The sequence below is a fragment of the Toxorhynchites rutilus genome, chromosome 2 (assembly GCF_029784135.1).
Source record: "Toxorhynchites rutilus septentrionalis strain SRP chromosome 2, ASM2978413v1, whole genome shotgun sequence".
Classification (NCBI taxonomy): Eukaryota; Metazoa; Arthropoda; class Insecta; order Diptera; family Culicidae; genus Toxorhynchites; species Toxorhynchites rutilus.
This window is the reverse complement of record NC_073745.1, coordinates 253,600,347-253,626,178: the sequence shown is the minus strand read 5'-3', so window position 1 is coordinate 253,626,178 and position 25,832 is coordinate 253,600,347. Positions and strand designations below refer to the sequence as shown.

The window sequence follows — 25,832 nt, the reverse complement described above, 5'->3', positions numbered from 1 at the left end:
ATCGAAACCAGCACCTGAGAAATACGATGTCGTGTAGATTAAATTTTAACATTAAATCATACTAACATGCTTTAGTGGCAACTCCATCCTGATGGAATGTATGATGTATGAACGTATGATTCCATAAAAATAATGAAAATTAATCGATCGCTCCCAGTTCATGTGCTCTCATGATCATGTTTCTCTTAGAATTTTTTCATTTCAGCAAATAAGTGCAACTATATGAAAAATATAGATGTTCAGAACAATCAGACAGCTCAATATCTTTTGTCGATTAATACGGATGAATTAATTGAATATGCAGAACAGTTTCCATATATTTTTTGAATAGTTTTGTTTTTTAATATTCATATTTAATATTCATCCACGTGGAACGTCGTGGATATTCTCTACACCCCCTCACCCTCACCGTGGAAAAGCGCCCAACCCCCTAAAGTTGTCCACGTGGTTTGTGGACAGCCCCAAGGGGGTAGGATTAGGACTACCTTCCCTTACTGTGACACGTGCTGGGGTTCGTTTCCAACTCAAGCGTAATATAGAAGCAAAACTGTTCATAGCTTGTGGTCTATATCTGAGTAGGAAAGAGACAGTCGGGTGTGAATTGGCTACGCAATTCAATTGCAGAGTGAGAACAGAAACAAATAAATGAAAAGCGCTGACAGTTTTTGTAGATTTTCTCCAACAATAATTTGTTGTAGAAGATCCAAAAGACGCTGACACATGTGTTTTGCTCCAGATGAATCATATTTTGAAGGAGATATTTTGCCTAAAATTCAACTCTATTTTGTTTTATTTTAAAATTCCCGATACTTTCTGATCATAGGGTACACGTGATACACGAAATAAAAGCTGCGTTCGTCGTACGGGCGATGAGAGAGAAGGGAGCAAGTTTTGCGATTCAAGCTTCGCCATTTCTCGATAGTTCGTAGAGATATTTGCATCAACCGATAGGAAACAGTTCTACGTAATTATACATTTACATACATTTCTACGAAAATTATACATCCTGTGAAATTAATTATTGAGCAACAATTTGCGGAAAAACGTGTTACTCTTTCACACCAAATACAAATCAAATGTGTGTTCATTACATCTGAAAATTCATTATCATCTTTATCGCTTCTCCAACCCGGAAAACAAACACATAGAATAACAATAACGTTTGCAATGTTTGCCCATCATTCTCGTGTTCGTCACATTGTGCTCGCGAAGGAAAGAATGAATCATGAATCTACAAAACTACTACTTTTTTCACACAAATAAAACAATCTTCTCAAAAGTTGTCTCGAAAATTTCGTATTTTAAAATAAAAACCCGAAATAATACCCGAAGTGATAAACAAGCGGATTGCAGAATATAATTCCGTAGTCCTACGTCGAGAAAGCGGTCGTGTTATAGACACAACCCCTTACAATTTTTAAAATCCGAAGAGTTTTAAATTTCTATAAGACCCCACTTGTGATAGTGTGTTAGGGGGTTTCATTCGAATTTATTTGATATCGCTATTGATCACTTGCGCCAGAAACTACGAATAAAGAAGCCCTCAAATTCCTTTTCCAGCTATCAAGAATGAATTGATTTATTGAACAACATTCGATGCCGCTTCCCCTGATGATTTCTTGTTTCCGTTCTTCCGTTTCTTCGTCTCGACGTGAATTAATTTCTTCGATCTTTTATCACTAGACACACCATACGAAATGTCCACCCACCTAGACAGGGTTCGCTATGAATTATTCGAACTCTCAACCTCTATCGCCACGTAATTTAATGTTCTGTCGAATTCTCACGTAATACCGGCCTTTCAGTACTGTCAGCTATAGCGAATCATTGGATATATAGGTGAAATCATGGATGAGCTACCTGGTTCGGTCTGGCAACCGACCCTCCCTTTCTTTGTCTTCACCTAGTGATCTACCATCTGAATGAGAATTTGTAACCCCACAAGTTGAAGTCAAATAAAAAGGTTCTTTTTTTTTCTTTCCGTCCACCTTGGGAACAGGTACCGATGATGACTGTGATGATAATTGACAATTTTCGACACTTTTGTTCCGTTTTCGGTGTATTAGATTTGGGTGTACGTATGTTACGTTATATGTTTTTGAAGTGATTCTTCTGGGTGAAACGATTTCTGGGAATCTTGATTATACCAAATGACTCCTCACTTCGTGATTCTCCTCAGGCCGGCGAATCAATTATCCTAACCCCGGTGTTTTATTTTTCTCTCTTCTGCTTCCAGTTGTGCTATTGTGTGATTTATTAAATGAAAGCTAGTCCTGTGAGAGAGAAATAGAGTTTTACGACTATGACGGTTCAGTCGAACTTAGATTCGCCACAGCTGCACCACCGGGCGGCCATGGATCGCTACCACCAGCACCATGATCCGGCCTACAACATCACCAGCGCCGAGACGGATGATTACAATAGCGATAATAGCATTGCGGTTCTACAGCATCATCATCGTTACATGCCGTCCAGTTCCAGCTCTTGTGATAACACCAAACAGCATCCGATGCAGTGCTCCAGTGTGCACGGATCGTGTGATGAAAATACCCCTAGTGTATTAGATATTAATATAGATAATAAGAAAATAACACTGTGAGTATGGTGCATTGGCACGCGATCTTTCCTTTTTTTTTTGTACAGCTGCATGATATTTTTGCCGCCTTCCAGATCCAATCCAAATAATTCGAGACTGAACTCACCCGCCCGGTTCGAGAATGAGCGGAAGTACACTAATCACATCGAGGTGTACAGCGATAGCACCAACAAATTGGAAGAAGAGATTTCTGAAGATGACCGAGGACCACCGCTTCCCCCGCGACCAGCGCCGAGAACACGAACCCTGCAGCGAGTGGAAAGTGGTGAGTAGAATTAGTTCTATGGATTGGGGCTAAACTAACGAACGAAGCAATCAAAGTTCGATGATTTCCGATTTTGGCAATGATAATCCGATTAAAGCGTTGTAAACCACAACGCCATCTTCCCGGAAGGTTAGTTTTACAATAAGCGGTGGCATAATCGAACAAACATCTTTGCTTGTGGTTATAACACGAAAACGGTTCTAACCCGAACATTTCTTCGGTCCTTCCTGCTAATAACTTTGTTTGGCGATCCCCAAACAACCTCCGATAATGTCATCATGTTGAGATGAACTAATTATCGACCAACCCGGGTATTCTCATGCTTCTGTTTAATCTGCTGCGTTTGTTATTAACCTCAATCCATTATTACCAAAATGACGTGAAAAGTTCGAGCTTGTAAATACCACATTTAGATTTGTTAATTGGAAGCACAATGTGTGTTTTGGCGGAAGGAATAAACTTAAATTTTGTTCCGTTTTGTAGTTCAACGTTCTAGAAGCATTCTGTTTGGGTCCCATGGAAAAATGTGTAAGTCTTTGCTCAGGGATCAAAAACATTGTTTTCTTATTTTTTAATGATTGAAAAATATTTGACGTAAGATTATGTCTTTCGGAAACATATTGGGGATGGTGACGCCTCTTACTCAGACATTTCCTGACGGATCTACGAGATTTTTTCATTAATAGAGTTGGGCACTCAAATAAAAAAAAAAATATTACAATGAAGAAAATCATATATTTTATGAAACTACAGTGCTTGATTTTATGCTAATGTGCATCTCACATACCACATACTTCGGGCGACCGAAAGTTTTAAGTTGATGTTTTTGATGATGCTAAAGGCGTCAAACTAAGAGAGATCATTCGTCTCTAGTTTAAGGTTTCCAAATTGATCTTGTCAAGACTCTAATATCATGTTGGGGATCGTTGACGATAGAATACTTGCGGTGGTTCCTATACTTAAATGAGAGAATTTTGCATAAATTGGTGCATATCGCTAGGTGCTCAGTTCCCGAAGAGTACGAAAACAGCATCGCAAGTTCCACCCCTCAAAGATTTATTAGCTAGCCAAAACGTAAAAAAGTGGCGGTCTACCAACGAGGATCATTCAGTATATTACGTACCGTGAAGCAGTTTACAGCACAAATCCAAATCCAAATTCAGCAGTTTGCAGCACAATTTTGTTGACACTTTGCTTCATATTTTCCTTCAGGATGTTCAAGTAAACAATACACCATCGATGAAAACCAAATTGCTCATACATGCACCTTCATACCATCCGTCCGCCACCACCTTGTTTAAACGATGCTTTCAGATTTTTTTTTACGTTTAATTCATCGTTGGCTTCCTCTATACGAAACGATAACCATCGGAGTCAAAATTAGCAAATTAGGACCCATCTACGGAAATAACATCTTACCAGTAAGACATTGATGTGTTTCATGCTGTTTGGAATAATCAGATTGGACTCAAACTAAAACTAAATCAATCAAACTAAATGGCCATATTCATGGCCATAAAATTAAGAATGAGTAAAATTCCAACTGTATCCAAAATCAGTATTGAACAAATAGTCTAACGCAATCCTACGTCAACTATGCGATCGTGTCTCGGACATAATTCTCTTGTAACTTTTCTCAGCTCCACTGCTCATATTTCACGATTCGGCGAAATGAGAAGCATTTGGGTGGTTTTAGGTCTTTTTCGGCGAATTCGTCCTCGTCGTCACGGTTCACTTGAATGGTGGCAGCTAGCTAAATCTGGTCAAAACTCCACTGGACCCTTATGTACTCCTATGTACGGTAGCACGTGTTTCATACGTAAAACTGCGTCTGTAGGAAGGGTGCCAAATCAGAAAGTAGGTCACGTTTTTATGAAATAAAGTTAACGTTAATTACTATTTTCACCGCCAACGAATTCTAATGATTTGCATACCAATCGAATCGCAAATTCTCTAAGATTTGTTTGATATGCTATACATTACGATTCCTAATTCCCTAAACTGTTTAAATTAATGAAAACTGGAAGAATTCCGTTCCCACCATACATTTGTTCTGCCGATTTGTGTGCTATCCCTACCCGTACCATCAATAACGAGCAACCAATAGATTTGTTTCTGTCCGTTTTCAACTTATTTGGTATAAATAAGCCATCCGAGATTTGAATTCACACCACTTCTCGTTTGGTGGTCATCGAAGCAACATCGTTGCCCGCGAGCGTCGATCGGGAGTGGATTGTTTTTTTTTTCAAGACAAGTGGGGGAGAAGTATGAATTTGAGTTTCTTCCCCCAAGGGACCTTCTCAGTCTTTTTCGGCGAATTCGTCCTCGTCGTCACGGTTCACTTGAATGGTGGCAGCTAGCTAAATCTGGTCAAAACTCCACTGGACCCTTATGTACTCCTATGTACGGTAGCACGTGTTTCATACGTAAAACTGCGTCTGTAGGAAGGGTGCCAAATCAGAAAGTAGGTCACGTTTTTATGAAATAAAGTTAACGTTAATTACTATTTTCACCGCCAACGAATTCTAATGATTTGCATACCAATCGAATCGCAAATTCTCTAAGATTTGTTTGATATGCTATACATTACGATTCCTAATTCCCTAAACTGTTTAAATTAATGAAAACTGGAAGAATTCCGTTCCCACCATACATTTGTTCTGCCGATTTGTGTGCTATCCCTACCCGTACCATCAATAACGAGCAACCAATAGATTTGTTTCTGTCCGTTTTCAACTTATTTGGTATAAATAAGCCATCCGAGATTTGAATTCACACCACTTCTCGTTTGGTGGTCATCGAAGCAACATCGTTGCCCGCGAGCGTCGATCGGGAGTGGATCATAGAGAGGGACGAATGACCTTTGGGTTAAAGTCCCTTAAAAAACAAGAACAGAACAGAACGGATAGTTCGCAGAGGTATTTGCATCAGTCGATAGGAAATGTCACCCCTATTCTTGTTTACGATCGTATCCGACTTTCGTTCGAACGGCTTGATCCGAACAATTTCGAAAAATATATTCTTGTTTTCGTACGAATCCGTTCGAACAAGACCTTTTCAAACGTAAACATGTTGAAGTTATCAGATGCAAGATTCCACGCATCACTCGAATTTCATGCAAGATTTCATTGAAGCAACGATGAAAATGTCACCCATACAGTGATCGTTCGTTCATTGAGCTGAAAAATTAATCCAAATTTTACTCGCTAACTGGACTGCAAAACAGCAAAAGCAATACTTCAAATTGACGTCTTTTAATGATACATATCTACTTTGCAGCCCAGTTAACACCCGCCCTGTTAAAGATAAGTCCAGTTGAAGAAAGTCCAGTTAGCGAACGTCTGCTGTATATCGCTGACGGGACGACGAACGTGTTAAGCAGCTGTCGGGTTGCGGCAACATGGGTAATTGTTCAGCGAAAAATGATATTAATACTAAGAGGATGGTAGCGATTATAATGCGAGGACTTACTCAAACCGGCATTACATCGCATCACAAAAATGAATCGAAATGAAATATTAATAATCTTCATGACTCATATTCATAATAGATTGAGCAGTAGAACCAATACGACTTAAGCTCGAATTATCCGAAAAACGTGAATACTGATTTAACAAACGAACGGGATTCGCAAGAAAAAAGTGACGTTTGATAGGCAGGTGAAAAACGCATCCGTACGAAAACTAGAATAGGCTTTTCGTTCAAATTGTTCTATTTTCGAATGTTCGAAAGAATGGATTTAATTCGTACGAAAACAAGAATACAAATGTGGCCTCCTTTCGAACGTTTTCTATTCGTTGGAAAACAAGAATGTGGGTGAATATCCGAAGTGATAAACAAGCGGATTGAATAATATAATTCTGTAGTTCTACGTCAAAAATGCGGTCGTGTCCTAGATACAACCCCTTAGAATTTTTGAAGCACTTTTTGTTTAAAAACTCAAGCCTATAGTCTGTCACCCTTTAACGCTTTCATTATTTGTGCACAACGCCTTATCTGCCTTTTCGATCACCTTATTCTTTGGCCTTCGCTATTCCATTTTTCTTTTTCTTCTGATCAGCTCCTCAGGGAAATCTTTGAATTCATCTTCTCCGATGCTAGGGACCGTTTCTCACCTTTTCGCTATTTCGTTATTATGTTTATTGCATGAACCTGTGTCCTTTGACACCCTCAATAGCGACCAATGAGCTGCGATTCGTACGTTTCCTGCTTCTGAAGGGGTTAGCTACCGCGTAATTATGTTTACTGCTCGAACTTGAACTGCGGTCTGTACGTTACCGGTTTCTAAAGACTGGATGAAAGACTAACGGGTGAATCATAAGTATCGGGACTAAATTCATGTCACGCTGTTTGGGGTTTCGTTCTCCTCCCTGTGATCGTTGTTCATACTAAGTGTGTTTTCATTTGTTTACTATGAAGGTAGCGGAACTGAGTTTTACTCCGATAGCGCTTCTTTCGGATGCTTGGACAGCATCCGAAATCGGAGGTGGCTACAAGAAAAACAATTTATCATAAAAGTGCCCATGTTCCAAAATACGTTTTTGAGAAAAATGAGTTTCAATTTTCAAATTAATTTTTTTTCAGTGTAATTTTTCTTTAAAAAATGTTTGGTTTTTTTTTTGAAAATTTGAACAATTTTTTACATTTAATCATTTGACCATAATTCAGCAGATATTATAATTTTTGAGTTATATTTTTTTGTACAAATTAAGAAAAAAAAATCTAGCCCTTTTCAAAAACCAATCTTTATTGGTCAAATCTTTCATCTTGTACGAACTTGTGCACACTCATCGATTTGATTTTTGATTTTCAGATCTGATCAACCCCTTAATCCAATTTTCGTTTGTGCCGATACCTGGGAAATCGATATCGACCACTTTGAGTATATCTGGTTTAAACATTGTAACACGTAGTTTAAGCACAAAATGGTATAAAGGGTGTGTCACATCAAATTGCATCACCGAAAAAACGCTGTAGAAATTTAATTTTTAGGAATTATATCTTCAGCTTTCGCTTTAAAATCAGATAAAAGTGTATAGATCACGTTGGCCACGTGATCGAACGAAAAAGAGCGTCGTGAATTAATCCTGTGCACTCATTTCGAGAATCCGGAGTTGTCACATCGGGACATCGGTAAGATGCTGAGAATCGTCCAATCCACGGTCAGCAGAGTACTAAAACGATACTTCGAGAACCTAACCATCGACCGGAAGGTGAAGAACGGCAAAAATGGATGCTCCGTCAGTGAAAAGGTCACAAGCGCGTAGTTAAGCAATTTAGACGTGATCCGAGAAGTTCGGTCCGGGATGTTGCCAATAAGCTGAATTTGTCAAGTTCATTCGTCCAGCGGACCAAGCAGCGGGAGGGCCTGCGTACATACAAGGTTCAGAAGGCTCCTAACCGCGAAGAAAGGCAAAACATGGTGGGGAAGACGCGAGCCCGGAAGCTGTACACCGAAATGCTGACGAAGCCGCATTGCCTGGTAATGGACGACGAAACCTACGTCAAAGCGGACTTTCGTCAGCTGCCGGGCCTGTTGTTCTTCTCCGCAGAGGACAAATTCAGCGTTCCGGAGGAGATTCGCATACAGAAACTATCCAAGTTTGCCAAAAAGTACATGGTGTGGCAAGCGATCTACTCTTGCGGAAAGCGGAGCGCCCCCTTCGTGATGACCGGCACGGTAAACGGGCAGGTTTACCTTAAGGAGTGCCTACAGAAGCGCTTACTACCACTATTGAAGCAGCACGAGGGCCCGACCATCTTCTGGCCGGATCTCGCTTCGTGCCACTATTCAAAGGACGTGTTGGAGTGGTACGAAGCCAACGGGGTCACCTTCGTGCCAAAGGAAATGAACCCGCCCAACGCGCCGGAGCTTCGCCCAATAGAGAAATATTGGGCGATTATGAAGCAGGCCCTCCGGAAGAACCCAAAAGTTGTCAAATCGGAGGCGGACTTCAAGAGAAAATGGATTTCTGTTAAAAAAAAACTACAACTTGACGTTGTACAGAACCTTATGGACGGGGTAAAGAGGAAGGTACGAGCATACGGGCTTGGGCTCGAAGTATGAAAAATGGAAAATGCCAAAAGTTGTTTAATAGTTTTTATTTTACTGTCTAAAATTTTCAAAAGGATCGGTCTACTGGGCGAATTTCTACAGCGTTTTTTCCGTGATGCAATTTGATGTGACACACCCTTTAATACAAAGATCTCATCACATTGAGATTGTTATCTAATGAATTTCCTAGTTTTATTTCACTCTCCGATATATGGTTGGATCCATTCTAATGGATTCAAGATGCCACTCAAAATCGTTTCAGTACACACGTAGTCTCTGACGGTTTTTATGTTTCGGGGAGGAGAGTTCAGCTGTTCAGTTCTTCTGATATTCTAACGATTACCAATAAGAACTGTTCGGCTGAACGTCCTAGCGCCCTATGACAAGTGCACAGTGTTTTTTCAGGGGTTTACCAACTAATTATTTTTAAAGACACACGTTGTGAATTACTTGTATGTTCATCTAGTGTTTTTTTTGTGAAATAACATACAAATAAAAATTTTAACATTATAAATGAGATATGAAATACTGGACAACTTGAAGAATTCATTTGAGAGGTCCAAGTCCATTTTATTCCGAACTCATAACAACTTTAGATGGTGAACTGACCGTTTGTTTGTTATTTGATGCATTAATGCACCCTAGGGACTACCAGCAAGTTTGAATTTCGATTCCACAGAATCCACATCCAGATGAAATGCACCCAAGAAACAGTAAGGATTTCATCTGGCGCGCTTGCGCACGGGACATTCGCATCCCTCGCAAACGTTCTGATGCCAAACATAAACCAAAACCACTACAATCTGCCACTGGGAAATGCCATCACATTCGGATATCCTTCTGGCTATGTTACAGGAATCGTTTGTGCTTGTCAAAATACACATACCAATTTGTGTGGATGACGGGAGCCGTTCTCTACAGTTCTGAGCGGAAAATGTAGAAATCGCTTACATTTCTATAATCTATCTATCCAAACAGTGCTTCTGGTGTATTTGGTACAACATATTGATAAGAACGGATACAGTATGCGCTTTCCAGCATTCGCTGCTGGAGATATCGTGATCGATAAAAGTTTGCGCGTTTCGCAGTGATTCGCACGATTGTATAATAAGCATCGTCAAGAGTGATTCTTTTCTTCTTCTGCCTCTCCCCAATAGTGTCTCCTCGTTGCGAGGGATGAATTGATTCAGTTATCAATATGACGACATATTTGTTTTGTGGTGATTGAATCAACCGAATACCCGTAGGAATGACAATAATAGTAACAACACAGAAATTAGATAGTACAACTTAGTTTTAGTGGATATTTACATATTTCTATCTGACAACTGTGTACATCTCCGGAAGGAAAGTAAGACACAGGAAATCGTATACAATAGCGGAAAATGTGTGCCGTGTAGGACCAACTTCGAGCAGCAACTCGGAGCACATACTGAACACAAAGTGTATTACGATTTTTTGGTAGTTTTCCGAAGCTTAGTAAAGTATATTAACGCGAAGAAGTAAAAATGCACGGATATCCTTTCATGCAAGTAGTGCAGTATAGTGTTCCAACATGTACCTGGGCACCTCCACCGGTTGAACCACCGCGCCCCCCATCAGTAACTGCTGGTTACTATTCCTAATATACTGTTAAGATAGGATAACAATCACTTATGTTCTTCTTTTTCTGTTCCCGAACAGCTCCTACGGCTTCTGGTGTGCGGAAATACGTCATCTGGTGTCTGATATGTGGGGGTATATCCTGCCTGTTAGGAATCCTGTTCCTAGGAATATATTTTCTGCTACGATCGTATACCAGTACCGTTGGTTACTTCGAAACTGTGCCAACGTTCGTTCCCGCTACACTGGTTGGTATTTTGTCATTAATGTAATAAAGAAGTTCTGATGTCCCTTTTTTGCAGCTAATGGTCACTGGAATATGTATAATGAGTTTGGCGAGGCGGAGGAATCGTTACAGTTATCTGGTAAGTTTATTGTTATTTTTGGATACCTGTTTACTATGCTGGTCGACAGGGAAAATTTTAGTATACGAGGGGTACTCGATAAATTTTGAAATAGAATAGTACAAACAGGTATGCGTTATCAAAACATGGCCTCATTAAAATAAATGGTGTGTTTGATGAGAAATTCAAATTTAATTTTTTTTCTTGTAACTCTATATAAAAAGAAAATATTTTTTCGCTTCACTAGAAATATTGTTTTCATTTTTGCATAACCAAAGGTGTAATAAAGAGAATTTACAAGGCAGCGGGAAACGGTGTTTTTGGCGATAATGGACAGTGGCAACTATATTGCCGCCAATTTCTTCAACTGTTTCAATAGTTATTTTTTTGTTACGGGTAGATTTGTGTTATTACCTAATGTAGGGATTATGTTATCTGAAATTGGAGTCGATTCGTTGCCTAATTTCCGCTGCCTTATAAAGGGTTAAAGGGGAAATGGAAGCGACAATAACAAGGAAAAAGGATCCTATAATGTGAACGTTGGAAATTATTGACGGGTTTACTGTGTATCAAACATTTTAAGGATCTTCCCCGATTGTTTGCGGTGAAGGAAGGAAGGAAGGTATTGAATTAGAGAGACTTTAAACTCTGAGAGTTCATTCGTCTCTTGTTTGCGGTGAGTGGATAGCTCTTGCCCATTTGTCTTGACCATGGATTTCAAATTATCTGATTGCTGATGTACATGACCTTACGAAGAGATGTTTTTTATTAACACAACATAGTTTTCATGTCGGTGGTTTCCGCAACCGAAGGGTTAGCGTCACCCAGATCACTCAAGGAACTTCGTTCCCTGTCCTGTTTGGGGAGATTTGAGGGAAATTTCTTCCGCGAAAACCTAGCACACGCGTTTTCTCAAACGTTACATTCAAGGCCCATTACTTCGCATTGAAATTTTAATGGAATATATGGTAATTGTTTGACTAACAAGAAGGAGTCGTAATGTAATGTAAAACTGTAATCATTTGGTATCAAATGGCAAACAGATGAAAATTTTCGTGGTTAGTAAAATCGAAGCGCATCAACACATTTACGGCAGATAGTGCCGGCTTAGATTGTAGTGAATTTTACTTCGTCGGTTACACATTCTCCTGGAAATGTATCACTAGAATAGCATGTTCCTCGCCATTCGTCTTATCCAACGTCAAAAAGACCTCGTCATAGGACGATCATCGTTCGTTAAAGTCCTTGTTAAAGCCCCATAAAATCAAAAACTGAACTGAACAGACTTCGTCATCACTGATATAAAAACCATTAACCACCTTATTCAGCCATTATTTTTAGGTTATAGCTTGTTGAATTGATTCTCCCGGGCGAGACTTCCGTTTTCTCATGAAAATATCAGCTGTTCCTAATCCCTGCCCAAACTTCTTCGACGAAAAATCCCCCGGCCAGAACGGGAATCGAACCCGAACTCCCGGCATGATAATGTGGTACACTAATCACTCACCCACGGGAGTGAATCTCGGAGTACTTTTACCAAAATTCGTCATTATAATATAAAATTAAACAGAATTCTCGTTCAAGATTGATTATTTACTTACTCAACACATTAAGGACCGCTCACGAGATTTCTCGTTTTTCGCGTCCCGTCTGTTACAGATGGATCACGAAATAACCCGTGTTTTCTACACATGATGGTTAAATCCTTGGGCTGCCAAGAATCTAACAAGGCCAACCGATGGCTCGCCTTCGTGTCATGCACACCGAAGGAAACGATCTCATTCGTGGAATCCGACCAAATGAAGCGTACAAGTTTGCCCCAAAACGAGCGGTCTTAGAGAGTTCTTTGCGGTCCTTAATGTGTTAAACAGCAGAGGACCCCAGTGGCCTATGCTGTACACAAAAGTCGTTTTCATTCACTTCGGTCCATCGCTGTTTGTCGCTAGCCATGCAGTCTGCGTAGGATCCGCAAGTCGGCTTCCACTTGGTCGTACCATCTTGCCCGCTGCGCACCTCTTCTTTTCGTTCCTATCAGGCCGTTGTCGAGGACCATTTTCACTTGGCTGTCGTCCAACATTCTTACGACGTGCCCAGCTCAACTCAGCCGGTCGATTTTCGCGGTATGAACGATGGGCAGCTCCCAGCAGCTGGTGCAACTCATGGTTTGTTCGCCTTCTCCACAATCCGTCACCCATCTGCACTCCACCGTAGATGGTGCGCAACACCTTCCGTTTGAACACACTAAGGGCGCGCTGGTCCTCCGCGAGCATAACCCATGTCTCGTGGTCGTAGAGGACTACCGATCTTATCAGTGTTTTATATATGATTAACTTTGTGATGCGACGAATTCTGCTCGACCGTAGTGTCTTCCGAAGGCCAAAGTAAGCGCGATTTCCTGCCCTAATGCGTCTTTGTATCTCTCTGCTGGTGTCATTATCGGCGGTCACCAGTGAGCCCAAGTACACTAACTCGTCTACCACTTCGATTTCGTCACCGCTAATCAGAATTCTTGGTGAGAGGATAGCATTTGTCTCCTCGGAGCCTCTTCCCCGTATGTATTTTGTCTTCGACGTATTGATGACAAGCCCAACCCTACTGGCCTCAGTCTTCAGTCTGATGTAGGTCTCCTTCATCGTCTCAAAGTTTCGTGTCACAATGTCAATGTCCTCTGCGGAGCCGTAAAGTAGGACTGACTTTCGGAAAATCGTACCACAATCGTACCCCGCTCTTCTAATCACACCTTCTAGAGCGATATTTAACAGCAAGCAGGAAAGCCCATCACCTTGCCGCAGCCCTCTCCGAGATTCGAAGGGACTCGAGAGGATCCCCGATACTCGAACCACACACATCACTCGGTCCATCGTCGCCTTGATTAATTGTATCAGTTTATCCGGCAAACTGTGTTCGTGCATAATTATCCATAGCTTGTCCCGATCGATTGCATCATAAGCTGATTTGAAGTGGATGAAAAGGTGATGTGTGGCTACGTTTAACTCGCGACATTTCTGCGAAACCTGTCGTATCGCGAAAATCTGATCCGTGGTGGCTCGGGCACCCATAAATTCTGTTTGATATTGCCCCATGAACTCCTTTGCAAACGGTGATAGGCAGCGGTAGATTATCTGAGAGAGTACCTTTTAGGAGGCGCTTAGCAGCGTGATCGCACGGTAATTACAACAATCCAGCTTGTCGCCTTTTTTGTAGATAGGACACACGAACCCTTCCATCCAATCCTTGGGTAAGCGCTCATCCTTCCAAATCTTGACGATTATCAAATGCAAATGCTCTACCTAGTGCTTCACCACCGTATTTTAGTAGTTCACTCGGTAGATTGTTGATACCAGCGGCTATATTGTTTTTCAACCGTCCATCTCTTCCTCTACTTCTTGAAGATCAGGGACCGGAAAACGGCCATCGACTGCACGTGCTCTTAGATCTATCGTCATACCGCTTCCATTCACTGCTGCATCGCCGTTAAGATGTTCATCGTAATATTGCTTTTTCCTTTCAACTACCTCACACTCGTTAGTGAGAAAATTCCCCTCCAACTCTCAACACACATTGGCTTGTAGCACACAGCCTTTGCGCGAGCGGTTAAGCTTCTCGTAAAACTTCCGTGCGTGTTTTGCGTGGTACATGTGTTCCATTGCTTCACGATCCCTGTCTTCCTGCTAGCGCTTTTTCGTGCGGAAGATCGAGTTTTGGCTATTCCTCGCCTGTCTGTATCGTTCCACGTTAGCTCTCGTACGGTGCTGCAGCATTTTCACTCTCGCTGCATTCTTCTACTCAACTAACTGCTTGCATTTGCCGTCAAACAAGTCATTCCTCCGATACGTCGTATCTAGCGCCGCCATAGCAGTGCAATCTATGGCTGTACGAATATCCCTCCAGCCATCTTCAAGAGTAACTGCTCTTCCGTTGGTAGCGCTGCCTCCAGCCGCTGCGAGCCGCTATGGGACAACAGCGTTGTCCCATAGCGGCTCAGTGTTGAGTCGCGGCGTTCGACTTCGTCTCGTGTTATACACTGTTGAGAGTTTTGAGCGCATGCATACTGAAACTAGATAGTGTTCCGAATCTATATTCCAACTGCGATTGATGATGTCGAAGAAGAACATCAATTTGATTTTCTGTGTGTTGGTGAGATGATCTCCAAGTAGTTTTATGGATATCCTTGCGCGGGAAGAAAGTACTTCGGACTACCAAATCTCGAGAGGCTGCAAAGTTTACACATAGTTGGCCGTTATCATTTGATACGGCATGCAGGCTTTTCGGCTCATTCACCGGTCTATACATCTCTGTGGGCAGATGTCATACACTTGCTTCAGCTGCGCGTAGAACGGTTCTTTTTCGTCGTCGGGTCTCCCTTCGTGTGGGCAATGTACGTTGATGATGCTGTAGTGGAAGAAACGGCCCTTGATCCTCAGTTTACATATCCAGCCAGCCGATTACGCGTTGGCGTATCCTACTACAATATACTACAAAGGCAGCTCCAAGCTCGTAGGTTGTACCACTACTCTGGTAGAATGTTCCTGCAGCGCTACTACTCCGAAGTTACGGGGTTGGAGTTCGTCGTATATTATCCTATCACATTCTGAGAAGCATAGCGATTTACAGTTCCATGTTCCGAGTTTCCAATCGTAGTCCTCATTTCGTCGCCTAGGTCTTTGCCGATTGTTCCGATCCGTATTTACTTCTGTGTTATTTGTAACTTTTTGTTTTTATAGGGCGGCTTGTTGGGCCTGCTCCCAACCTCCTGTCTCGCCGGTAGGACCGACGTGCGCAGCTCTTTTTTGAGTCCCCGCTGGCACGAAGACAGGGATCAACCGCCTCTGACGCTGTTTTGAGCTGCACCTCCATGGTGAACAGACGCTCGGATAGGCCCCCTTCCCTGTCAGCATACGACCAAGATCCCACCGGGGTTGGTTACCCGATCTTCACTATAGTTACTCGTACCCCAGCCGACACCGCGGGGAGGTAGGGATAGGAGTTACTGGACAAAAAGCTAAGGACCACGAATGGGGTCTATTTTATACCTGCAGGTACGCGAAGTACCGATGGTACGCTTAGTCCAGTGGTTTACCAACCTCAAGAATCATTAATCACTTGCAAATAACATGTTTTACAATACTTGGTATTCATACTTGATGCGGAAAGTAAATTTTCATTCATAATTTATATTTTCGAAGCGCGTTATTAAACCTGAGAATCCGTACTTGAAATGAAATCCATACTTGTGAATTGAAAAAAAAGGTTTTTTCGTTGCTCTCAATCCATTGTTTAGGCTACAGCGTGTACGTGTTATCTTGATAATCATTACCGGATTTTTTGTGATAATTTGAAATGTCGTTACGGGATTATTTCTCTGCATAAACTATTATCAATCCCTTCTTAAGTTTTAAACGTCGATAGATATTTTATTAGAAATATTGTTGTCTAATCATATAGTGCTTAATGCACATATCCATAATGTAGGATCTGGTATTGGGTACGCTGGTAATGTCGGAAGTTGAAAATGAAAGAAACTAATCTGACTGCCATTTTCTTCTGTATGGAACCTAGTATGAACTATGAATGCCCCATAATAAGAGCTTTTGTTTTTTTAAATCAACATTCTTCTCTTCCTTCCTCAGATAAAACTCTCCGGGGCCTGTGGACTCGCATCGGCCCTCACGTGTGCACTGGTTACGGTTACCACCACGGTGTTGCACATGAGCCGGCTTCAGGTACTCCGCGAGTGCGAATACACCCAGAAGACTCGCACCTGTACGTGCTACTCGGTAACAGCTGAGAAGCAGGCGGAAGGAATCGACGACAACGTTCGCTTCGTGTTCGATTCCACCTCGGACTGCGGGGTTGTCCACGGGGCTTTGTATTCCTGCCTGAGGGCCGTATTTGGCCTCTCGGTCGCCGGAGTCCTTGTGGCGGTTTTCAGCTGCATGCTAGTCTATCAACTGTTAAGCCACGAACGTAAGAAGATGTACTGGGAACAATTGGAGCTGAGGTGCCGGTCGTTGTACTCTGGCCAACCGGGTCCGTCAGTGCTACCTTCCGGGTCGATGCTGGGAGGAGCCCGAAATGGAAATTGTCGTTGTTGTGAGCAATGCCATGCTCATAGAAACGTGATGCCGTCGGCATACCCGTGGGAGGGAGATCAGCGATTTTGGGCCCCTGGACAGGCGGGGAATTTTTATTCGCCTAACCCTGGGGGTGAGGAAGCCGCCGGAGGGAACCGGATGAACCAAAACGGACGAAGAATGCCGGGCTGGAGCTGGCCACGGATGCCGTGGCAACGGAATGATTCCCAACGGATGTCTCCCCACAGTCCCGATTCTCAGTATGGGTTTTCGAATAGAACCAATGGTGCGGATCCGACGTCTATAGCGAATAACCAACCTCGGTATAACGTGATCGAGCAACAGTATGGTATATGGGGACCACCTCCACCATATAGTGATCCAAACAGTCCAGCCCGAAGAGGCCGCTATCAGTATATCCATCCAACTCAATGCCAGCCAATGGGCGAAACCAACGCACCGCCCACCAACATCGCTATTTTGGAATGTCACCAACACCCAATGGCTTCCGAGAGCCACGCGAATCATCAGTTTAATGGTTCAACTCAACAAAATGGTTTCCGGAATCCTGGGAAACGTCAAGCATTCAAACCAGCGAAAGATAACTATGAAAACACCCCATCGGATAGTGATGGTCCAAGAGATCGATTCTCGAATACCTTACCGCTGAGAAAGACTAAAAAGCGTGTAGAAGCAGGGGCGAAAAGTATCGGTCCTAATCAACCGGCCGCACGAGTGAATGTGCAGAATGTGTTCAACGCTAAATCGTCGAATGGTCAACAAAACTCCGTCGAAACTTCCGAGAATGAATATAACGAACCTTCTCTGCCAAGTAACGAACCAAGTTGTAGTAGTCAGCCGGCGCAGATTCATGCTAAAAGCAAGAGGATAAAGGCGGGCGTTGAAAACACTGGTTTTCAGACGGTCGAAGCTCTAGAGGCTGATGCTATGAACGGTAAAATTATGGAACCGACCGAATCGGAAGTTTATTTCGCTGATGTCAGTAGTTGTTGTAATATGTCGGTGAAAAACGACAATTACTACGAAGATGCTAACCAAAGACGCAAAAATATGAAGGATAAAAATATGCAAATTCAGGAACAGGAACAATTCAATAAGGACCAAGCCGATGAGTATATCGCACAGAGATTTGGCAAACGAGAGCCATCCGTCCGCAGCCGGTTACCCTTCCCGCAGATTATTCCGGAGGCTTACGAGAAGCCTATGGTTATGCCCCGTCCCTCCTTGATCCATAAAGACATCTCGCGGCAGAGCATGTGTTCTGTGGAGTCAGGCGAGAAAACCGATTACACCGATTTGTCTCCTGCCACCCCAAGTACAAATTTTCCATCGGTGACGTATCCGCAGCAGGAATTTAACAATAACTTCAACGTGCCAAATCAATCCAACGGCAGCAGCAGCACTGGTGGTGGTCATCCCAACGTTCCGGTCGATTTCTTGTCAGAGCCCAACAGCTCAAACTTCATTGCGTCCTATCCATACTCGTCAAACGAACAAAGCCAGGAAGCCCACCGTCGCTCGACGAAAAATTTGCAAGACATCTTTCTGGCACCTGACTCCCAGTACGAGGTAATCAAGGATACCAGTAAGTACAATGAATCAACTCCGCTAACTTTGTCCTACATGACCCAGCAGGACATGTCTGCCCAGTTTGCCTATCTGCCGAGTAAGCTGCCACCTCCACCTCAGTCACGTGATCACGTCAGCTTCCAGCAGCAACAACAACAACAACAACAACAAACCTCACAACAGCTCAAGCCGAAGTCCCCCAAGAACCTGAATATAACCCCAATAAAGCGACAAAGTTTGGGCACCAACATAAGCTCCATCATTCAGAATCTCAGCGGCAGCGAATCGGGTTTGCTGTATCCGGACGGACGACACAGCCATAGTCAGGGTTCGCCCGGCCTGCAAGTGGCCAGTGGCGGCAGCAGTAGCAATTCTGCTGGTGCGGGATCAAGTGGGCTGCGGGATGTGGAATGTAACAACAACCAGGGAGTTCTAGAGGATGATGGTAATGGTAGCAGCAGCAATGACGAGAACGACGCCTCCGATCTAGGCGATCGACAACGATTGTGAGATGAAGTATTCGTGTGAGTAGATGGTTTTTGAAAGCACACACACGCTCCGGTTACGGTTACGCGAGAATCTTATATAGGGTAGATAGGAGCAATATGGTTCCCCTAAGAACGAAACGTCCTAAATCATGTAGGAAGATTTATAAATTAGTCTAAATGTTAAAATCTCACGATTTGAAACCTTATTGATCGATGTACACTGTACGAATATGCTTTAAAAAAAAATTATGTGGAAAATTTGCTTCAAAAATGTGTTCCATTTCCGTCGATCGTAAGCACTACGGGGAAAAATGGGCCACCATGCGGGGCAATATGACCATGTTAGTTGATTCACGTGTATTTCATCGGATTGCATTCAACATGTACAAAAAATAACAATGTTATCAAAGTGATCGGACTGCAATGGCGGGTTACTAGGTTGTCACCCCTCCACAATAATTAGTTTTTGTTTTTGAATGAAAAATCAAACTTATCTAAACAAGAAACGTTGGTCACTGGAACTGACAGTTACACAAAATAAGAAAAATAATAAAATGCGGTTTATTTGTGGATGTCGAAATGTGACTCAAATAAATCTCATGGAATAAATATCGTTGGTAGCTGAGACCGACATTGATATTGTACAAGCGTATTCGCTCTCTTGTTGCGGGCTCAATGAAATGGCCAGTAATAACGGTACGGGGCTCAACGTATTGAACATGTCTAACCCATCGTTGACTGTAAATTAATTCAACTCTGGTAAGCCTCTCCACAAGATGACACAGAAACAGCTACAAATTCACATTCGGAACCGATTCTGGAAGTCCCACTTCATGATGAATTGTAACACATCCAATGCAATCTCAATGATGACTTCATTAGAATTAATTCCAGCGGCCTTCAAATGACTACGGAGACTTGGTCACTCTAATATTCCCTTTTCCATCGTTGGATCGGGTCCGGAAGGTCTTTCGCCTGGTTTGCTCAGCTTATGATTAATTCTCCTTTTAGTAGAAAATTTGTTAAAGGTTGGATTTTAATAGAACCTTCTTAATGGCCGTTTCGACAAGACTGTTCCTTTCAACAGTGAAAAAATATATCAGTGCTGGTAGAAGGGACTGTGAACTTGGTCCAGTATTTGAGTGGTACAATACTTCAGTGGCTGTGATCAGCTCATAAATTGAGCATTTATGTAGCATTATAATGAGCACTCCATCGAGTTTGCGAGTTTTTTTAGCAACACACCTGTATGGCTCAGAAACATCAGGCAGCAATTAGTTAAACTGTGAAAACCAGATTAAGCAGTTCTAAAAATGTCACACATTGTAGATTCTTTGCAAAATCATGTGGTCGTCATGAACCCAAAGAATTGTCTACAAACCCATTAATGTTTTGATGATTAATGCTGATCGTCCCATCCGCCCCGTCTACACTACGCTACTGGTCTGACCAAATTGTTCAAGAGTAAAAACAGGACACGTTAGTCAAAAAAAAAAATTCTAATATTTTTTGGAAAATGTTATTGAATGAATAAAACCAAACAAACAATCATTCTTAGATGGAACGGCTTTGTTCCCTATTACAAAGGAAATTATAATTCTTCTAATAATTGTCCACTCATCAAACAAAATGTTTTCATCTATCTGAACAGGAAGTTTTTACTGATGCTACTTTGGATCTCTCTCCATTCAGGAATAGAATTTGATACAATCAATGAACTCTGTTGTTTTCCTCCTAGACCACCCTTCCAATTTTCAATGTACTCCAACGCAGTATCGTAAAACATTTCCACAGTTTCACATTCTGCGAAATATATACCGGGACTTGTGTTTTTAAAGCAAATGCTTCATTTATCATCTAAATTTATATTATCGCCTTCAAAATAGGGACCTTCTGAAACATTACAATTTTTCCAACGAACAATCCAGTCATCGAAACACTTTTTATAGCTGTATTCAGGAATTGCCTACCCTTTATGTTTTCAATGCTGTTGAAACGGGTCCCACGAAGCGGTAATTTGAATATCGGAAATAGGGAAAGTCACACGGGGCCATATCTGGAGAGTAAGGTGCTTATTGAATCACATTCGTGTCATTTTCAAAATTCGTTCATAATGATTGATCGATGAGCTGGTGCAAAATCCAAGTTTTATTCTTCCACAAATCTGGCCGTTTGTGACGAGTTTTCTCTTTCAAATGCCCCATAACCGCAAATTGACCTTTTGGTCCTTCTGAAGGAATTCCGGACGGGCAACACCACGAATATCGAAGAAAACATTCAGCATTATCTTCTCTTTTGATACGATTCTCTTCACTTCGACGTGGTTTTTCGGATTCGATGCGTTGGATTAACGTGGGATCACCCGATTGAATTTTTGAAAAGAAATCGTTAAGCAAAAAAAAGTTAACTTGTTCCTAATGACGCTGTGAACAAACCAAATGACAGATTGCGCTCATAATTGGCATTAAGACAACCGACAGTAATACCAACTTAAAACATAGAAAAAAAATGGAAAATGTTCAGCGGGAGGATTTAAAATTACAAATTCCCGGTAAATATTTAACAGAATGTATGAACTCAGCCTCCTGATCAAAATACGGTACAGAATGCAAAAAAATACGGGACAATAAAAAAATGGTCGAAGAAACGGTACTGTCGCGTTAAATACGGTACGTTTGGTCAGTCTCATAGGGTGTCCTGTGGAAGACTCTATAATAGTTATTCCGTGCTCAGCACCAAGCGTTCAGCTGAATTTACCAGCAATTAAAAGAAATAACCGGCTAACTGGTTTTGGCTATTGAAAGGGTGATAAATACCATTTCTTTCGGCCAAATCACTCGCCAGCTTCCGAATTTCTTTTGTCGTAATACCGTAGAACCGTTGTTCCATAGAGATAATATAATCTACAAGCTCGTTCTCTTGCTCCATCTTAAAAACATTACTAAATAATCCGAGCAACTGGAACTGCAAAGGATCTGCACAACGCAAAAAACGTTTAAGTGTTTCTCGTGGGACACAATGCACTAAGGCTGCATGTCGCACTGAGGTATCACTATTCACTGCTTAGATGGCCGCGTTCAAGCTAATCTGTGACCACTTTTTACGATCGGATGTTCTGGTTAATTGTGCACCATGATTCCACATCTAACTATTTCCAACTATGTTTACAAATTTTGACAACTGTATTTACAGGTTATGTTGAAAAAAATACCTGGTCATACTGCCCCAAGCAGTTATGCCCATTGCGCCCCGTACATTCACGCTCAATAAAACTGAATTGCTCTTCCACATGAAACGGCAAAGCAGCGCAATAAATGAGTCGAAATGTTCAGAAATAATACCAGTACGATTTGATATAAAGAACAGAGTCATTAATTTCAGTATGAAGCGTACAGAGCTTATTTGGTTGACTGCTTTTTTATATGGTTTTCGTGATAATCAGTCAGTGTGAAATTTCTCTCAATATCTTTATAAAACAATTGAATTTGAATATAGTTTTCACGGAGACACATAATAAGAGTATTTCTAACACAATTGTTGGGAAATAGATGTTATTGGTTCCATAACAAGCCCAAACAAAAGGTGGCCCATTTCGCCCCGCCTGGTCATATTTCCCCTATCTATCCTATATGTATTTTGAGTTTCGATTGCGACACGAGATACGCATCAAACCAAGCAAAAAGCGTGTTCCAATAGTGTTAACAACAGCTGTATAGTGATAGTTCCCTCCATCCTTCCCCAAAAAAAAAAAAAAAAAAGAAACTGATGATTGTTAACGTTTGAAAGCGAAAAGTTATACAATGTGTTGCATAAAGTAGTTCTTATTTGGCCAATTTATTCAGTAAGCTTAGCGAATAACACAATAGACGGTAGGCATTTATGCAATAACAACCCCTTTCGAGTGGGAGATGATATTTGTCTCATAAAGTAGTGTAATATGGAATCCCAAATGCTTGGAATCACCATCGGTATTCGGTAAATATAGGACATCATGTTGGCAACAGTGCGTAGCCTAATTTTTCCCAACGAGCTTCAGTTAAATATTTTTAGAAACATTATTTCTTTCCAACTATGTTGTAAATCATTCAAGTATCATTTGTGTTAACAATGAATAGCGATAATAGTTATCGATAAGCTCTCGATTTCCGCAAATTGTGTGAATCTAGATTGTATCTCATTACACAAATTTAGTTAATATGGTATGAATTAATCTCAAGTCAGCTATTATTTCAATTTTTTCTGTCAAACTAATAGCTTAATTACAGCGTACGATTTGTAGAGATAATTTTCCATTACACGATCGGTTGATTATGTTCATGGAAATGAAACAAAGAAACGAACTACTTGGTAGTCTGCATGTTTTATACGACGTGAGGTACGTTAAAAATAACAATGAATAAAGTTTTTGTAATTTATTTAGTACCATATGAAAATGTTTATAGATTCTTTTGAATATATATATGTTTCGGCTATTCTTATTATAAAGGCATTTATTAAAACAACTTAAGCTTCTGTTTTACGAAAACTCACGATTCGTTTGTAGATATGTTGATAAATATAAGCAAGCAAGAGGATAATGCGCTCATGATATTCTTATACATAAAAGTGAATTGCGACAGTGGTACACAAAACCAATAAAACAATGAATTTAATTATTTGAACTGGAACAGGATTTTTTTACGCCGAACTTCCCTCTCACGAAACCAAATTCATCTGCAGGGTTGGGCTAGATAATTATCGCAGATTCTTATTTCAGTGCAGCTGGTTCCCCCTATATAAAGCTTAGATCATTTAGGAATGGGACACCTACCTTCAAAGATTGCTGAGTAGAAGAGAATGCGAGAGAGAATCTTGTATGCAGTATTGAGAAGTGTTATGCTTCGGTAATTGGTACAGTGGTGGTGTTCCTTCTTGTAGGTAGGGCATATGAGTCCCTCCAACCAGTCCGAAGGCAATTCTTTCTCGGTTCATACCCTCAGATAGGTACAATGAATATCACTATACAGCCGTCCGGCTCGGCTTTGAAATGCCGTGCTTCCCAGCTGCTTTGTGGTTTGTTAACTCTCAACAAGCTTTCTTCACCTCATTCAATGTCGGGGGATCCACAGCTTATCCATCATGCGCAATTTCCATTCTGCCCTCATAAACTACTCTACTTTCCTCATCATATAACAGCCTCGTTGTTTCCAAAGCCTGGCCCCTGCATCTTATCGGCAATCTACGAAAATGTCCACGTTTGCCCACGGTCAGATAATGTCCACGTGGACACGTTAAACAAAAGTTTTTTAAAAGCACATTCAGATCTGTTTTCAAAAATAAATGAAATCTGTTCTGCAGTTTTGAGAATGTTTAAACTTTTCGCCCATTTTGAGTACTCCATATTTATCCATGAAATGGTTATTTCGAATATTTTTCCATATCAGCGAACTTCTCCGCTCAAATATGTATTCTAAATAAAACTCACATAAACGGTGAGCGATCAAGTTTCCACAGTAAATTTGACATGGCGAACTGCTGATACATTTTTATCTGCAGAGTACATGTGGGGTGTGGATAACATGATTAAATGGCCGGAATATTTGTCGGATTATCTAAATAATTTTAATATAGCTGAGTTAAGCATGCTCAGCACCGGAGAGCGGTTTTTTTGCGGATCACTTTGTTTTATCGAACGAAAGATTGTTACAAGTGAGTTTTCCGTTCATTAGTACATGTTATTACAACATTCGTGTTTTTTTGACGTAGGACTACGTCTAACCGGAAGATATAAGGGGTGAAATGGAAATCTAGGCACTGAACAAGTAGGAAAAAATGCAAGATTTGGAACGCTTATAACTCGAGCATTTCTCAATAGATCGCAAAGGTTTTTGCATCAATTGATAGGAAATATATCTACGCATCTATCATAACGAATAACATTTCATTTTTCTTAAATAAATAATTGAATAATTGTGAAATATCAAGCGTTGTCAAAATGCACTATGTGCCCATTTTTGATTGGTCCATTTTGTGCTCCTCAAATCGTACCGACCAAAACGGGCAACCAGAGCAGCAGCGAAATAGAATGAAGCACGATTGGAAAGGAAAAAGAAGCCACACATGCGTAATTCTCGAGCCAGCCAGTCAGCTTAAAAATCCCCGCTCAGCTGCCGTAACGATCATTCTTTGTGTGGACACCGACTGGACAACATCGTTGCTGGACAAGCTGGACGGCGAGGGATCGAGTGCCTTTCTCAAGGCAAGAGGGCGGAGGTGGTAGCGCTGGAGTAGAATAGAGTAGAGTTTTCAAAGGGCCTTTCTCAAGGCTAGAGACGAATGAACTGCAAAAGTTTAAAGTCTCTATAATTCAAGACCTTCCTTCCTTCCGTAACGATCATTCTCATTCAAACCGTACACCACATCAGTTCGCATCACAACACATCAACAAACCAACCCAAGCAGCCCTGTCTGGACATGGTAAAGGAGGAAAAATGAAGGGAAAGGCAAAATCCCGCTCGAACCGTGTTGATCTGGAGTTCCCCGCAAAGATAGCTAGGCCGAGCGCGTTAGTACCAGTGCACCAGTCCACCTAGCCGGCGTTATATAGTTTCGGCCGCCGAAGTGATCGAGTTAGCTGGCAAAGTTGCTCGCGACGATAAGAAAACCCGCATTCGGAACAGAACACATTCGGTTCGGTGGACATCAAGACAACAGGCAGTTGCAGCGAGTGGCGAGTGGCAAACGCAATCGCAAAACGGCATCAGGTAGCAGAAGAAAAAAGTTTGTTCTTTATACAAACTGCTTTGGTGGCAAATCCAGAACAAGGCGGCATCGAGGGC

At 41.5% G+C, this 25,832-nt stretch overlaps 1 protein-coding gene across 9 annotated transcripts in view; it reads left to right on the top strand.

Annotated features, from left to right (window-relative positions):
* The window catches only part of LOC129766708 (uncharacterized), a 64,297-nt gene extending 40,622 nt beyond the window's left edge, over nucleotides 1–23,675 (top strand). For 5 of the 9 annotated variants that reach the window (XM_055767303.1, XM_055767301.1, XM_055767298.1 and 2 more), the window contains 5 exons: nucleotides 2,237–2,595; nucleotides 2,671–2,861; nucleotides 10,600–10,766; nucleotides 10,821–10,883; nucleotides 16,493–23,675. In XM_055767303.1, the coding sequence (XP_055623278.1) occupies nucleotides 2,303–2,595; nucleotides 2,671–2,861; nucleotides 10,600–10,766; nucleotides 10,821–10,883; nucleotides 16,493–19,036 (3,258 nt within the window). In that variant the 5' untranslated portion in view covers nucleotides 2,237–2,302 and the 3' untranslated portion in view covers nucleotides 19,037–23,675. Of the gene's footprint in view, nucleotides 1–2,236; nucleotides 2,596–2,670; nucleotides 2,862–9,717; nucleotides 10,528–10,599; nucleotides 10,767–10,820; nucleotides 10,884–16,492 lie in introns of those variants that run through there. The other 4 variants (XM_055767305.1, XM_055767304.1, XM_055767307.1 and 1 more) reach the window with 4 other exon arrangements.
* Nucleotides 23,676–25,832: the final 2,157 nt, after the last annotated feature.